Source organism: Falco naumanni, chromosome 7 (assembly GCF_017639655.2).
Source record: "Falco naumanni isolate bFalNau1 chromosome 7, bFalNau1.pat, whole genome shotgun sequence".
In the NCBI taxonomy this organism is placed as follows: Eukaryota; Metazoa; Chordata; class Aves; order Falconiformes; family Falconidae; genus Falco; species Falco naumanni.
This window is the reverse complement of record NC_054060.1, coordinates 12,769,037-12,783,703: the sequence shown is the minus strand read 5'-3', so window position 1 is coordinate 12,783,703 and position 14,667 is coordinate 12,769,037. Positions and strand designations below refer to the sequence as shown.

The window sequence follows — 14,667 nt, the reverse complement described above, 5'->3', positions numbered from 1 at the left end:
AAGTTTTCCCCAGTTTTCTAACTGATTACTCTGGGCTCCACAATCTGAGATTTCTTCCATTCCAGAAAGGACTGGAATACAATGTTTAAAAAACATTATACATGGAACTGCTTAGGCAGGCACTTGTTTTCTTCCAGCCTCCTAAATCCTCTTTTTCACCTCAGTTCCTTAACCCTTCCACAGAAATGTCATTTCTCCATGTTTCTGCATGCAGTCTGGACATTTCACTATTGCCACTGCACCAGCCTTAAGTCTCGTGGTAGTTTGCATCCAGCATACTTGAGGTGTACACAGAGCAGCCACATATTTAATTCCCAATTACTCCTTAGCAAGATGCTCTAAATGAAATGAAGTAAAATTGTGGTTTTCCTTCATTACAGTATATTTCTTGTTTATAGTTCTTCAAAACACATACCTCGCCAACTGTTCCTGCATCAGAAAAATTTACAAACCTTTGCCCTGTTTAACACAAGACCAAGAGAACCACAACCACATTGTGGTTTTCAATAGTAAAACGTAGTGAAGTTGCTGCTTGAACAAGGGCTAAACTTCAAGCTGAGTTTTACCAAAGACCCGGAGTGCTGCCTTCAGATTTGAATTACTGTGCTTGAAAGACCGTGGGCCAAAGTTTTGGCAAGTATTAATTGGCACAGTGACAGAGTAACCACCAGTTACCCAGCAGAAGACTTGGCTCTGCAACCGCAAGGAAATAACTAATCATTTTAAGACAGATAATAATTGAAAAGCTCAGCTTCCCTGAGAGTGACTAATGGGTTTTCCTCTTCCTTAAAGTGCACCAAGATCTATTAATACAGAAAAGCAGCGATTTAATTCTAATAATTCCTCTGTGACAGGAGTGTCCAAATGCTGATCCTCCAGCAACTCGGTCACGGCCCCACAGCTACTACATCTTTAAATCAAGAGGACCAGGTATTTGTCACTCCCCACAACGGGCACTGCAGAAAGAGAAAACGCTGCCCTTCCCAGCTACATTCCCATGGGAATTCATAATGGGAACTAAGGACAGTATTTTTCCCCAAACTTCTTCAGGTCCAAAGTTCAGGGGAACCAAACACAGCTCAAGCTTTTGCCAAAACTGTCCTAAGCTAAAACCACCGCAGTGATGCTCTGCTGGAGGAGCAGCGCATGAGTGTGGGGTTTGGTGGATAATACTGGAGGGACTTAGGAACCCGCCAGATTTACCAGCAGCATGTGCTGCTTCACATCCTCGGTGCCTCTGACTTCTTTTACATCAAACTGTCTAAAATCTGCTTTGCAAGCCTGTGCCCGTGTCTGGCTGAGTTGTATGTACCCATGGAAGATTTCATTTGCATACCCGTGTCCTTTTATTGTATTGTGTTTTTATCAATAACCAAAGGAGTCACAAATTGCAGGACCCAAGGGGATGGCCAGGTTTTTTTGTGGTGCTCATCTCCTGCAGCATCTCCTCTGCACCAAGCACGGCAATGTCTGTCACTGCTAAGCTGGTAGGATTGCAGGACTCTCCTAACCAGTGCAAAGCACAAGTCATTTCACTAAAGTAAGAGGAATGGTACTAAAACCCATAAATGAATTAATGCAAAATGAAATAGACTGCAACGGAAAAAAAAGCAGCATCTACAATGGATATACCCTGCTTTTATATAACTCTAGAAGAAAACATGGGATATAAATACAGCATAGCCTACAATTTTGCTGTACTGAGTCCTAATGTTTTTAAACTTCATGTAAAAAGAAACAGTGATTACAGTGCTGTTTGGATTACCAAAGATGCAAAGCTCTGTGCACATTCTGATGTATTTCTGCACTTTATATATATAGGAGATAAATTATGTGTGCAGCAACTAGTACAAACAAATGAACAAGAGCCAGAGCTCTTCTGGAGACATTTCAGGGACAGCAGGCCAGGACTAACTTGGATTCTGTTTCAAAACTTTCTGGAAAGAGAAATGTCTCTGCACATCAAAAAAGCTGAAATAAAGTGAAAGCAGAGGCATCATCTCTTTGCATCCGTAAGTGCCAGCCATTAACACCTTGCTTCCATGCCCTCAGAAATTGCTGAGACATTTGAAAGGTCACTTGCGAATATCCTGGGAAATTGTTAAAGCACGAGACAGTTTGAAAAAAGAGCATTTTCTAGCAAAATAGGGCTGTACCTGTTGAAGTTGATCGGGTACAGGATAATATCCTCAGGTGCTCTGCCATCCCACTGGATGATATAAGCCTGCTCCAGCATGACAACAGGCTGGTACTGCTGGTATGGAGCTCCTCTGTTCACGCCTTGCAGCCGCAAGGGATGGGAATGGTATGCTGCTCTGGCAATGAGTAAGGTCAGATTCTCAGGGCGTCTGGCCTGAATATAAAGCTGAGGGTGAAAGGAAAATGACAAACATATCCATTAAACCAGCCAGGCGCAGCCATAACATGTGCATTTGATCATTGTTGCCTGCAAACGGTTTTTGCCAGTGAAGAGCTCAGAACATTTGGAAAGTCGCTGAAACATTTCCAGTTCAAATAAAAAGGTAAAACAGAAATAGCATCTGCAGCCATTCGTGGGGACACCGTGAAGTGAGATATGAATTGTACAGCACCATAAAAATGTTCACTATTCAGAATCTTAAGGGAGAAGGGTAATCAAGGAAATATTGCAAAGTAACTCTTTTTTATGAATTCAAATAACTGCACTTTAAAAACAGGCTTATTCCATTGAAAATACAGAAAACTTGAGTTATTTCAATAGGCTTTGGATTAGGTCCAGGTATCTAATGGAATCCACATCTTTTCTCTCAAGTAGCAGACTAGGCTGGAATTTTGGGGGCTAAAACTTGATGGCTTGACTGTATGACCTTACAGACTAAATACTGCGTTCCATAGGTTTCAGCGGAGAGCTCTTCTGTGCAGGGACCAACAGATGCCCTTGGCCTGTAGTTCAAAACAAACTACACCCCAGCTGTATGCTTTTTCTGTCCTGCCATCACTCAAATGAAGGCAAATTCATGTGGCAAATGTTCGTTTTAAGGCTGAACACATGATGTTCACCTGCGCCTGCCGGGGTGAAATTCCATTGCAAAAGGAGGATGCACAACCAGTCATATAATCTGTCTCGGCATGCAGGGTTGTGGCAGACAGCTTGTCATATACCTTGAAGGGTTTCAAAAGCAGCAAGGACAGGTGAGGACACCTATAATCCTGCTTCCTTCACTCTCCCGCAGTGCTCTTTACATCACAAACTTAAACCATCCAACATAAAAATCCACATTAGCTCAGAAATGTCTGAGCTTCTGAGCATCCATCCAGCACGATTGTTTTTAAACAGTTTCTGCCTTTGAGGTAGAGACTCCATCTATCAGGATATCTGCCTTCTAATGCAGGGCTATGAGACCTCAGCCCCTCATACCTCCATGCCTGTCTCTCCCCTTCTTGTCTACACAGACTGAAAGCTCTGCAAAACCAGACTCTCTCTCACTGGTTTATATACGGGCTTATTTTAGTTGAGGTTTCTAGCTAGTTCAGCCCCTAGTTCCAGTTTCACGCTCAGAAGGACTCTGCGCTTGCATCTGCTCCTGCTGCTGAGCTTGTGCTCCTCAGGACCTCCAAAAGACAGCCCACCTCCGCCTACCCCTCACCTCACCCCAAATTCAGCAGCCTCATGCTGAATGCTCAAGTTAAAAATTTGGGTCTCCTGTCAAAGAAATAATCCCAAAATGGTTGTAAATATTTCTTGGATATTCAGCCCACTCCTCCTTTTACACCATTGCACTTTAATGATGAAAACCTATCCTGAGTGGTATCTGCAGACCCTTGAAGTGGATCGCAGAATTGCATTAAACAGGATTTTTTCCTGATGGCTGAAACTATTGATCAAGTAATTCACTCCAGCCTCTGAGCAGCAGCCCATTTGCTCGTTCATGATGGATCAAGGAAGAATAACTGTTTTTACAGTCTGATAAAAGACCTCTTTTATCTACGAAACCAAGGAGGAAAACCTATTTTCCCTTCACATTCAGACCATGATTAGAAAGTCAGTAGCAGGGAATGTAACAAACCACATTTCAATCTCATTTGTCCCCACCCAGATGGGGAAGTGCTGAGGTTGGAGCAGGTAATCAGTAAGGTACCTTCAGACCTGAAATCCCATCGATGTATTAATTGTTCTCAATCAAAACAGCATTTTGTGACAAAAAAACGGTTGGAATGAACTCTGGTACTGCAAAATAATAGCCCACTTGTGTCTTTCTGAGTGAGAGGCAAGAGTTTCTGTTCCACCACCAGAAACTTTCACATTATTTCCTTCTGTGTCCTTCAAGCACAGAATGTTACGATGGTAGCTGCTGTGCATTTACCACAAAATTAAATGCACCAATAATAAAATAAATGAAGAAGGGAAGGAAATGCATTCAATGAGCTCCAAAAGTTCCTAAATTACAGACTACCAAGAAGAAATGTTTCCTATAGACTTTGAGGTATTTGGGTAAAAAGAAAAAAAGAGAGAGCGAGAGTGCTATGCATGGCCTAAGCTGCTCACTACAACGGTTGTTAATGAATTCAAGAAAGTGCTGGAAGAGTTTGCAGAGTGCTTCAGCAAGATGATGAGGAAAGCGTGTCAGAGATTTGCTGGTAGCGTTTTCCTCCAAGTGCCAAGGGAACAAGTCACAGGTCTGACACTCAGGATAACGGTGACAGCTGTTTTGAGAACAGTGATTACTAGAACAAGGGAAAATGCCACTTCTGTGTTGACAGAAATATCTGTGGACTGGCTTTGTCTCCAGCAATGACCAACAGTGGCCACTGAGAGAATGCCTTAGAATTGCAAGCCACCAAAGATGTGATTTTCAGTCCCACAGAAATACACATGTGTATCCAGTGGATCTTACAAAACATCTACCCCTAAAGGAGGCCACACATAGCTGATCAGGCAATGTAAACCCTACACGAAGAGGCTCTTGCCCAGGTGGAGCATCGCTAGTCAACAGGACTCCGACTGGGAGCAGGGAGGGACTAGCTGAGATGTTTCCTGCAGCAACTGGGCTCAGCTCTGGAATCAGTCCTGGTGGCCTGGTCCTTCTTGAACACACCAAGCTGCACAGAAAGCAGCACCCCACATTTTCCCATTCATCCCTTTCTCTGGGCCTCTCCCCTCAGAGAAGAAGGGACAAGAGGGGAATCCAATCCCTGTTCATGAAATCCCTGACCTCCCTTCTGTGATGCTGACTCACGTCAGCCCTAGTACTTGCGTTTTGTTACCCCTTTAGGACTGCAGTCAAGATGAATAGATTACTCGAGAAAAACCCCAGGAGATCCATCCACCAAAGGCTGCTTTTAATTCCTGAAGAGATGAACAAAGTAAAAAGAACCTTTTGAGCTCCACTGGCCCCAGGTCGGTGAAACATCAGCCACTGTCCCAGCATAGGCTCTCAGGATGTCACAGCATGGCCTCTTTCTTCCTAAGCCTTTACTCCGTGACACCTTTACTGGTTCAAAATGAACTTGGAAACCTTTATCACTTTTCTTCTGTGTATCTACCTTTGCAGGGCCAAAATGCTTGTGAGTAGGAGCAAAAAGGAGAGCAGCAAGATAATTTTTCTGGAATGAAAAATCCGTCTTCCTTAGCAACACCTCCACAATTTTTGGTTAGCTCTATCGAAATATATAAAAGAAGAAAGTGGGTCATAAAGATACTTCAAAATATGAGAAGTGGTGATAGCTTAATGTAGTAGGAGAAGAAAAGCTAGTTAACATGTTATAAAACGCAAGCCTTCTACTTGCCTGGAAGGTTTAATGGACATAGTTGTCATTTTAGCTGCTTAACACTTCACGCTAAAAGGATGTGTCAGATTTCCCTGTGCTTACATGGCAATTCTCCCAAGTAGGTTGTGAAACTGAGAAGATAAGTTCTTTTACAATTCATGGGGGATCTGCTATTCAACTGGAGAGCGAGTATGGAGATAAGCAACACACAAAGTACTGGAACAGTGAGAAAAGGTCTGCTTGCCTTCTGGTTTCTTTAACATTGCTTTTGTCCTGCTGTGCTGTCAGCTGTCAAGCTGGGGCAAAATACCTTAAAAATGAGATGTTCAAAACATACCTTCTCCCCATCAAAAAGGATACTTTCCCAGGGCAAAACATTTTCTGTACGAAACACCCAAGTGAAGACTTTAAAGCTCTTTTGAAAAGAAAAAGAAATGTATCTTTCTTTCTCTAAGACATGCTAGGACATGCTAAGGTGTCATTGATATCAGCAAGATAACTTTGGCTTTTCATCGGTATACATCAGAGATCAAAACTGGACCTCTTTGTTCAAATACGGACACCATCAGCTGAAGAATATCTTGCAGGCTTTTCCTTCTTCCCAGTCTGTGAGGTGCTGACAGTCGTCAAGAACTGCAGATACCTGGGTTTGAACGGTTAGGCCTGGGGTTAGAAAAGCACCGTTCGCTACATGCCGCCTCTCTTGCTTGCTTTACATTGAGAAGCATCAGTACCAAACCCAGCTACAGGTACTGAGGACACAATACCAGCTGGAGGTATGTAACCTGGGGATGCAGGACCGGTGCACTTGCAAACATTCGCTGCAGAAACAGAGGTAACAGGAGTGGAATAATTTCTGTTTTAGCTGCCTGTAGAAAGGTAGTGACTAAGCGAACTGGTGAAAAGTCAACAGCATTTTCTAAAGTATTTTATAATAGCAAGGCATTAATTTTTTGTTAATTTGAAACTGACACTAATCTAGTTACATGGCAGTTTCTTAGGAGAGCCACACCTTGTTAAGCTTATAAAAGGAAATAGCACATACTGCCAAAATCTCTGCTTGTTTTAACAAAGACTAATACCAAAAAGGAGAAATTTCACAGCATCTCCTGATGAGTTGCTGTAAAGTCTGCAAGAAAGTAGTAAGTGCACGGCTTCAGCTACCCAGTGGGAGCCAAGGCACTTGCCTTACAATTTATATAAAATTCAGAAATGGTTTAGGAATCTCATTTATATTTTAACCAGTAATGCAGGTGTTGAGGAGTCTCTGGCTCCGTGCTTTGGAAATCTCACCCAGCTATATGGAGAGAACTATGGGATGAGCCTCTCCCTACATTTTTCTTTCATTACTGGCTCTTGCACCAGCTGAAAGTCAGGTTGCTGGGACACCAAGGACCTCAGTGCCCTGCTGACAGAGTCTGAGTGACTCACAAAGATTACCAGATGTGGTGCTGCCAACTCTTGTGATTTCCCTGTGAGTCTCCCCCTATTTAGTGTTCTTCCTTAAAGCCTCACTTTACAACATGAGAGTTTCAGCTGTCGCTAAAAAGCATAGGGGCTGGTCTTGTTTGGACTACAACAACCCTACAAGCTCCAGAATCAACAGACCTGATAGTTCTTGCTTGGGTAAATTTCATTATTTTAAACTGGTCCCAGAACCCTTCTTTGGTAGCAAAAGGCAACACTGCAAGCAAAGCACAAGGCATTTCTTAGTGCTCTCTGCTGAAGGAAGGTCTTAGACACCATGCGGGAAAGGTGGCATGATGCTTCTTGGAGGTGGTGGAGAGTAGGGGCCACAAACCAAGCACAGGAAGGTGGGATGTCAACCTGAGCTGCTGGATTAAAACACCCTCAGGACCATCTGTCCCCAGGATTTTGTGGAGCTAGAAACACTGCCACAGGAACTGGTTTTCCCCAGTCGTTTTCTTTCCTTGGCAAATTACATCCAGGAGAGGAAAAGCATGAGAAGTGAATGAGAGAAACCAAGCAAAAAGAAATTAATCGAACTCTAGGTGCTTTGCTCAGAAAGAATCTGCCTGCAACGTTAGCTGAAGGACCTGGATCTCGTTTCTCCATGCCAAGTAGCCCATCCCTAGGCTGACTATCTTGGGCTCAGTTCAGCAGTACTGTAGGAGTCATTATTTCCTTGAACTGAGAGGACATTTTCACCTGCTTGCACTAGGGAAGGATGAAAGATGTTGCCTACCAGAGCTACATGAAAAGGAAAAGAAAAACAGATTTTGTAATAGAGTTGCTAAGATCAAAGCAAACCATCTTTCTCCATAACTAGATTCACTCTTTCAGGCTTTTGAGCTGAAGTATGACGCTCAGAGTGTAGCACGCACATGAATCACCAGTAGTCAAGGTGCTGAGAATCAGGGTTAAGCTGAAATACTCCAACAATTATACCCTCCAAATTAAACCAAACCCTGCTGCACGGGACCAATTTCTCCTACCCTGCACATACATATATTTCCCTACCCAAAACCCATGAAGTGAAGCATTTAATATGAACTTTACTCATCCTTCTGGATGCTGATTAGTTGAAAAACACTGGTAAGGAACAGATCCCAGAGAAGCAAATGTTTATGCTTGCCTAAACCTAGCCAAGGAAATTTTCTATGGTGGAAAAACTGCCTCACCGTGTAGAGTGCCATAACCGGGAGGATATTAATAGAAATAAAAATATAAATGCCTACTTGTTTACAATTCTGAATTTAACTGTTAGGTTGCCAGAGCAGAGAGGATCATTTCTCTAGAGACACAGAGCAAAACCAAGTGCCAAGGACAAAGCCCTAATTCAATGGGAGTGGTTCATAGGAGCCCAATCCTGTTCCATGCCTAGTCAATAGCAAACCAGGGGTCATAAACCCAGTGTCTAGACACTTAAATAGCTAGTCCTGGTCTCTGCTGTGCAGCTAAAGCAAATGCATATACATTTTTTAGCTTAGAGACATGCATAATCTGGAATTGGCTGTGCACTTATTACGTATAGAGGTCTCAAAGATAATTGCACTCCCAAAAGTGTCACGCAGAAAGTTCCTTGGGGAAAGGGGAGTAGAGAGCTGTGCCTGACTACCCGGAGTGCAGGCTCACACATTACTACACACCAGAGAAGCCACAGAGAAAGCACCTTCAGAAATCTCCCAATGTGGAAAGACCATGAGTCCAGGTTTGAAACCTATCCTGAGGTGCATCTGTAGGAAATCAGGCTCTGCTAATCCCCATGCTCACTAATCTGCATGCCAACAAGGGAAACCTGACAGCCTGCTCCTCTCCAGGCAATTTTAGCTCTGCCCGCTCTTCACTGACTTCAGGTAGACTTTCATCCTGTGCCACACCTGCTGATGTCTGGGCAATGTCTGCTGACTCCCAATGAGACAAGAGTTTGCAGCATGCTCTCAAGTGCACAGAAGATTCTTAATAATTAAATAAACAAACACACACCTGCTGTATCTCATGTATCTCAAGAACACTGATCTTATTTTAAGATCACTTCATAATCTACCCTTGCCTTTCATATCCAGCAGTGCGCCCCGCTGTAGTCTTTATTTGACAGCGCAGGGCTGTTCTCAGGGATCAAAAGAACATAATGGTCCTTCCAAAAGCCAGATCTGGTGTGAGGGTTCCCAGTACCCACACTCCAACCTCAAGCCACATGGCACTGTGCACACCCACCACAGTCTTAATCTTTGGCTTGTTCAGCACAAGGAAAGAGGAGACCTCGCAACATGTCCAAGTAACTGGAATTTAACAGGCCTAGATACCTTTTTGGTACATACATTATTATCCTTTAGAAGCAAAGGAGCAAGGAGAGCCATCTGCAGTCTCTTACGGGTGACTGTGAAAGCTGTGGTGAGTCATGTATTTATAGTATGCTCCATCCACAACAAAGGTCTTGGTGAAATTTGAGCAACATACAATGAACCAGGATCTGATTCTGAGGTCACATTTTCCCTCCATTTACAATTTCCTCTTCCTTTCTTTCCCTACTGAAAGGTTACTGGGGATTTGCAGCCCTTTCGACCAAGGTGTCAACATCTCAGTTAAAGTCTCTAACTCCAGCGGGCTGAAGAAAACCGCTGTGAAGGTTTAAGACCACCCTGGCCTAAGGCTGAACATACCTCAGACAGTGATTTCTGGATGGGAAATCAGAGGTAAGTGTGAGTTTGTCTCTCAGCCACCCGTTTCACCATCCTGAATGCAGTGGGATGTATCAGAGAAGTAACACCTTCCATTACTGAAACCTGATTTACAAGACTTATGCACGAGAGCCCCACGATAGATGGGACAAATGTCTGGAAACAGGAACGAGAAAACAGCAAACTCTCTCCCAGCTCAGTTTCAACTTGCAGCTGGTTGTGGACAATGGGAAGAGACAGGGCTCCTTGCAGCCATGGATGAACAGGAGCTTTACCGAGTCCTTGGAATTAGGCAGATAACACAGAGAGGAGTAAAATTATACGCAATTTATTATTCACCTGCTATCTTATGGAGTGTTGAGTAGGCTTCACTCCATGGCCCCTCAGCAGAGTACCTGAGGACACCCACCCCACCTGCCCAGCGACGCTGCTGCCACTGCCCCCCTTACCTGTGCGAACTTCCCAGTACACACCACCCCGTTCCAGCGTGGGACAGTCAAGCAGCCGGGGTGACGCAGCAAGTAGTTGTCTGCTCTACCTATGAAAGTGTCCGGATACCCTGTCACTGAGCCATCCAGATCATGGAAGACAGATGTTTTGTCACCGTCATTATCGTTGTTTCCAAACCACTGGCCCGATCTGCCAAAAAACACTTTCAGTCCAACCTAGCAGGAGAAAATAAGAAGGAAAATTACTGGTTAGCTCTAAGGATGGACTTGGGTTTGCAGTGTTTTAACAGCCAAAACAGTGATACAGTTAGAACTAGAAAGCTCTATTCTATGAGTAAAAAGTTTTGTTTTGCCTCCCCAAAGTTAGAAAGATTTCCAACTGTATTGGTTTTCCCCCTCATTTCTTAATCCCGGGAGATATTTTCACAAAAATGAGACTTTTTGAAATGCACCCACACAACCATGTATTCCTTGAAATCACACAGCAATAAACTGTGCGGTGACAAAAGGAAGAGGATGACTCAAAGGGCAGGGAAGTATTGGAAGATTATGAAATTTATTGAGGAATATCACAGCTGTGATCAAAGAAACAAAAATTATTAGACAGTGACATTTCTCGTATATTTTCAATGGCTGCTCTAAACGGTTCTGAGTGCCATTTTTTTTCAAATTGTTCCTCCTAAAATCTTAGAAACCCTGTAAAAGTGACAGCAATTCTGAGAACTGGCTCTTGTGCACATACAGACTCATAGAATCATTTAGGTTGGAAAAGACCTTTAAGTATGGCCCCTGAAGAATTTTTCTAGGAAAGAAAAATATCAGGAAGCAGCATTATCCTTATTATGCGTAGGCCTGTTTTCAAGATTTTTTGGTAGCTAAGTAAAAGAATTTGTCCTGATATGAAAGTCCAACAAAACAAGGAAACTGCAGATGTTCAGCTAAAAAGCATAGACTATTTTAATATCTGCAGAGAAAATTAATACAGTGTGTGATGATTAAGTTCTGAAGCAATCAAGAAAATAATTACTCCAGGTCAAGCACTCTGAATGAATCCTGCAGCAATGTGTATAAAAGCAGGCGGCATAAATAGCGACTGGATCACGCTGACCCAAAGGACTGTAATTTGTTTTATTTAGCCCAACTAATTTTAATTGGACTGTGCACATGAGTAAGAATTAGGGTCAGCACGCTTGGGCTGCAAGTTTACTAAGCGCTTTAAAGGCTTTATTTTAACAATAATAAACAGAACAGATTTGGAGAATAGGAAGGTTATTGTGATTCTGAGTTTGGTAGAAAGTCCCATTGGCTTAAAAAGAATGAACCACTGCAGCATGAGCTACTTGCAGAATAAAAGCCTTTATTCCTTTAAAATTAAATTAGAGCCTAGAACCATTTTTCTGCCACCTTCTTGTCTGAGTCTTATAAACAAACACCGGAAGCAGTCTTATTTAAAGAAGGCTCAAAGACATGGAAATTTAAAGTGTATATAAAGTATATATAGATATGTAAAGTGTAAATAAATTTTTTTAGTGTTTTAAAACCTTTTCTTACAGCAGAAAATCTTTGCCCAAAGGGGTACTTGGCAAAATAGGAGGAACCCAAAACTTGGGGTTTTTCCTTCATTTTAATTTATAAAAGAGGAGATATTAAAAAAACATAAACACTGTGCTCAAAGCTGCATCATTAGTACTTGGTGACAGTGCACTTGCGGAGATGAATCTTAAAACGGGCACTTCACTGGGGAGGAAAACAAAGTCTGTACTTCAAAACAAACCAAGGCACAGCCAGCACAGCTTACATTTGGTTAACACTCTCAGTGTTTCCATCCAGCAGCAGACAGTTTTGGTGCTAACGCTAATCTGATCTCTTAACATTCTCCTCCCGAAAGTCTGAAAGTCAGAAACAAAGTGGAAATGCCAACAAGTCATGTCACTTATTTTGTAAGTCTCAAGGTGACCTTACTTCTGTACAGTGCAGGACAGGGGCGCACTGAGTTTACAGCTACAGCTATGGCAACATGTATTTTTTTTCTAAGTGAACACACATGAGCCAAGACTCAGCTCCTCAGGTATGTCCATATGGAGCCAGGAATGAGCTAGAAGAGGGGGCAGAGACAGGTCGTGTCTAGCTACCACACCACTATTCAGACTCCCAGTTTCCATTAGGTGTGGACTACCTGTGACTGATACGGTATAAAGGTTACTTGAATTACCTGTCTGAAGCCTGACAGGGAGATCTAACAGGTGATGGTTATGTGAGTACGTAACCTCTTAGGAATATGCTAACTCAACCTGTCCAAAGGCAGCACACCTAACACACCTGCAGAGAAGTCCTGAAGACTGCATCGCAAAGCACTTGCTATATTAAATATTAATAATGTACTGGAAAACACCCTAATAACGTGTAACTTCTCCTAAAATTCAAGTGTTGGCACAAGCTGCCAACAAAAGCTGTATTGCTGTTATCACTGTTACCATTTTAAGGAAACTACTTTCAACTAGCGTTGCAAACCTTCCTCTATACCACCCAAAGCCTCTGCTCCTGTCAGCATGGCTTTTATTCTGCTGGAGTGATGCAAGCTCTTCCCCTGCCAAGTTCCCTTTGGTCAGGAGTCTCTTTAGGGTTGGGTGCGGCTTTTTCTGCCCTCTTTTTCAGGGGATAACAGGCTTGCACTTTAACTCAGTGTTTGCTTTTCTTTTTCCCATCACAAACTGTTTGCAAGCTTCTGCTTTGACACAGAAACCCAGCACTGAGACAACACAAGCTAAACATAGCAAAGGCAACATTAGGAAGCGCCCATCTATCTTAGCTAAGCAGGACTGCAATCCCATGGGAGTCGCTAAACCACAGCCAGGAGCCACTGCTGACCCCTCTGAGCTCTTCTGGGGGCCACAGATCCACCCAACACAGACCACTGGGATTTCTTTGTCACAGGGAGTTTCAGAGATGCCATAGTGTGGCACGGTGAGGAGTAGAATAGGCTTGAATCCTTCCTAAGCTCCTGGCTGCAGGGAAAAATAACCAGAGGGGCTACTAGCAACGGACGTGAATTGGAACAGTTTATGAGTCTTTTGCACCTGCTGGAGGTGGCCTTGTTCATGGGAGTCCAAAAGGTCACACGCAACCTCTTGTTCCTCACCTCACTCTTCCAGAGCTGTGCAACAAAAGGACAGAGGGATGAATGGGCTGCTATTTTATGACTAAAAAGAGATACACCAGGTTTTCTTAAGAAATTATGCACAAGTGTCCTGTTTGGGCATGGCTCTGTTCTGGACTGGGGCCATCTCCTTTGAGTGCTCAAAGTCCTACTGACTCACAGTAACCAGATCTACAGGAGACCACAATCATCAGTCATGCCCTCAGGTGGGTTAAGACCAACTACTGCTTCCACTGCTTTGAAATCACTTTTAAAAGGCACCCTTTCTAAAACAAACAAACAAGCCTAGCAAGAATGTTGCTATTGATAAATGCACAGTATCCTAATACGTGAGATTTGAGTTTGTCGGTGGAAAAGCACCTAGAATACTTTTTGTGGAGTGTACTATTTAGGTCTTCTGTTCTACTTGACTGTTATTTCATGCCAGAACTAAACAAGACCTGACTGGCTGTATTATTTTGTTGTCTAACCAATCTGCTGATTGGTCTGATTAATTATACAATTATTCCTTCAGCATGACTAATAGTTTTGTCATTACTATACAACTTGCAGTAATGTTTAATTTCTTCTCAAAAAACAACGGTAAAATGATTGTCCTTTAGGGAATTAGTACTTAGCTACCCTTTAAAGAGTAATAAAATGAAGCCTGGAGATGGAAAATTAATTAAAACTGTCTACAGGCTCTATCTTAACTAGTCAAAGACATATTGTCCCATATTAACAATTAGCGACAAAACAATAAACTAACCGTGGTCCTTCAAGTCTGAAATCAGATTTAGCACATCTGGGTTCAATCCAGATATAACAGAAAAGTGCTGGGATGCAGGTGGTGACAAACATAAATGTTTTTTAAGCTGGCAAAATACCAACTACAGAAATGGTATTTCTTGGAAATGGACATATAACAATTATTGGGATAATGTCATTAGGTTTTCTGTAATAGGCTGCCACTGACGCTGTACTATTTTCATTTGCTTTGCAGAAGTATTCAGCAAGTCTTCTGACCATTTTTACCTTGAAAGCCTCAGATCTTAAAGGCCCTGCAGTACTAAACTGCCTCTCAGTCAAAAAATGCTGGGATATTTAACAGGCTTATTGGCCTCAAATGGTGCAACTGTATTAAAAAGCTGCACTTTCAGCCAGTCAAGATGCAATCATCCCCTTGCTAATG

At 42.7% G+C, this 14,667-nt stretch overlaps 2 protein-coding genes across 4 annotated transcripts in view; both read right to left on the bottom strand.

The window, feature by feature from the left end:
* Nucleotides 1-14,667, bottom strand: part of LOC121091064 (cell surface hyaluronidase-like) — a 52,831-nt gene that overhangs the window by 18,429 nt on the left and 19,735 nt on the right. Inside the window, exons 16-17 of the mRNA XM_040600247.1 lie at nucleotides 10,340-10,555; nucleotides 2,157-2,365 (exon numbers count right to left, since the gene is read on the bottom strand). Coding sequence (XP_040456181.1) covers nucleotides 2,157-2,365; nucleotides 10,340-10,555 — 425 coding nt within the window. The remainder of the gene's footprint in view (nucleotides 1-2,156; nucleotides 2,366-10,339; nucleotides 10,556-14,667) is intronic.
* Nucleotides 1-14,667, bottom strand: part of LOC121091031 (cell migration inducing hyaluronidase 1) — a 114,782-nt gene that overhangs the window by 82,082 nt on the left and 18,033 nt on the right. The window lies entirely within an intron of this gene.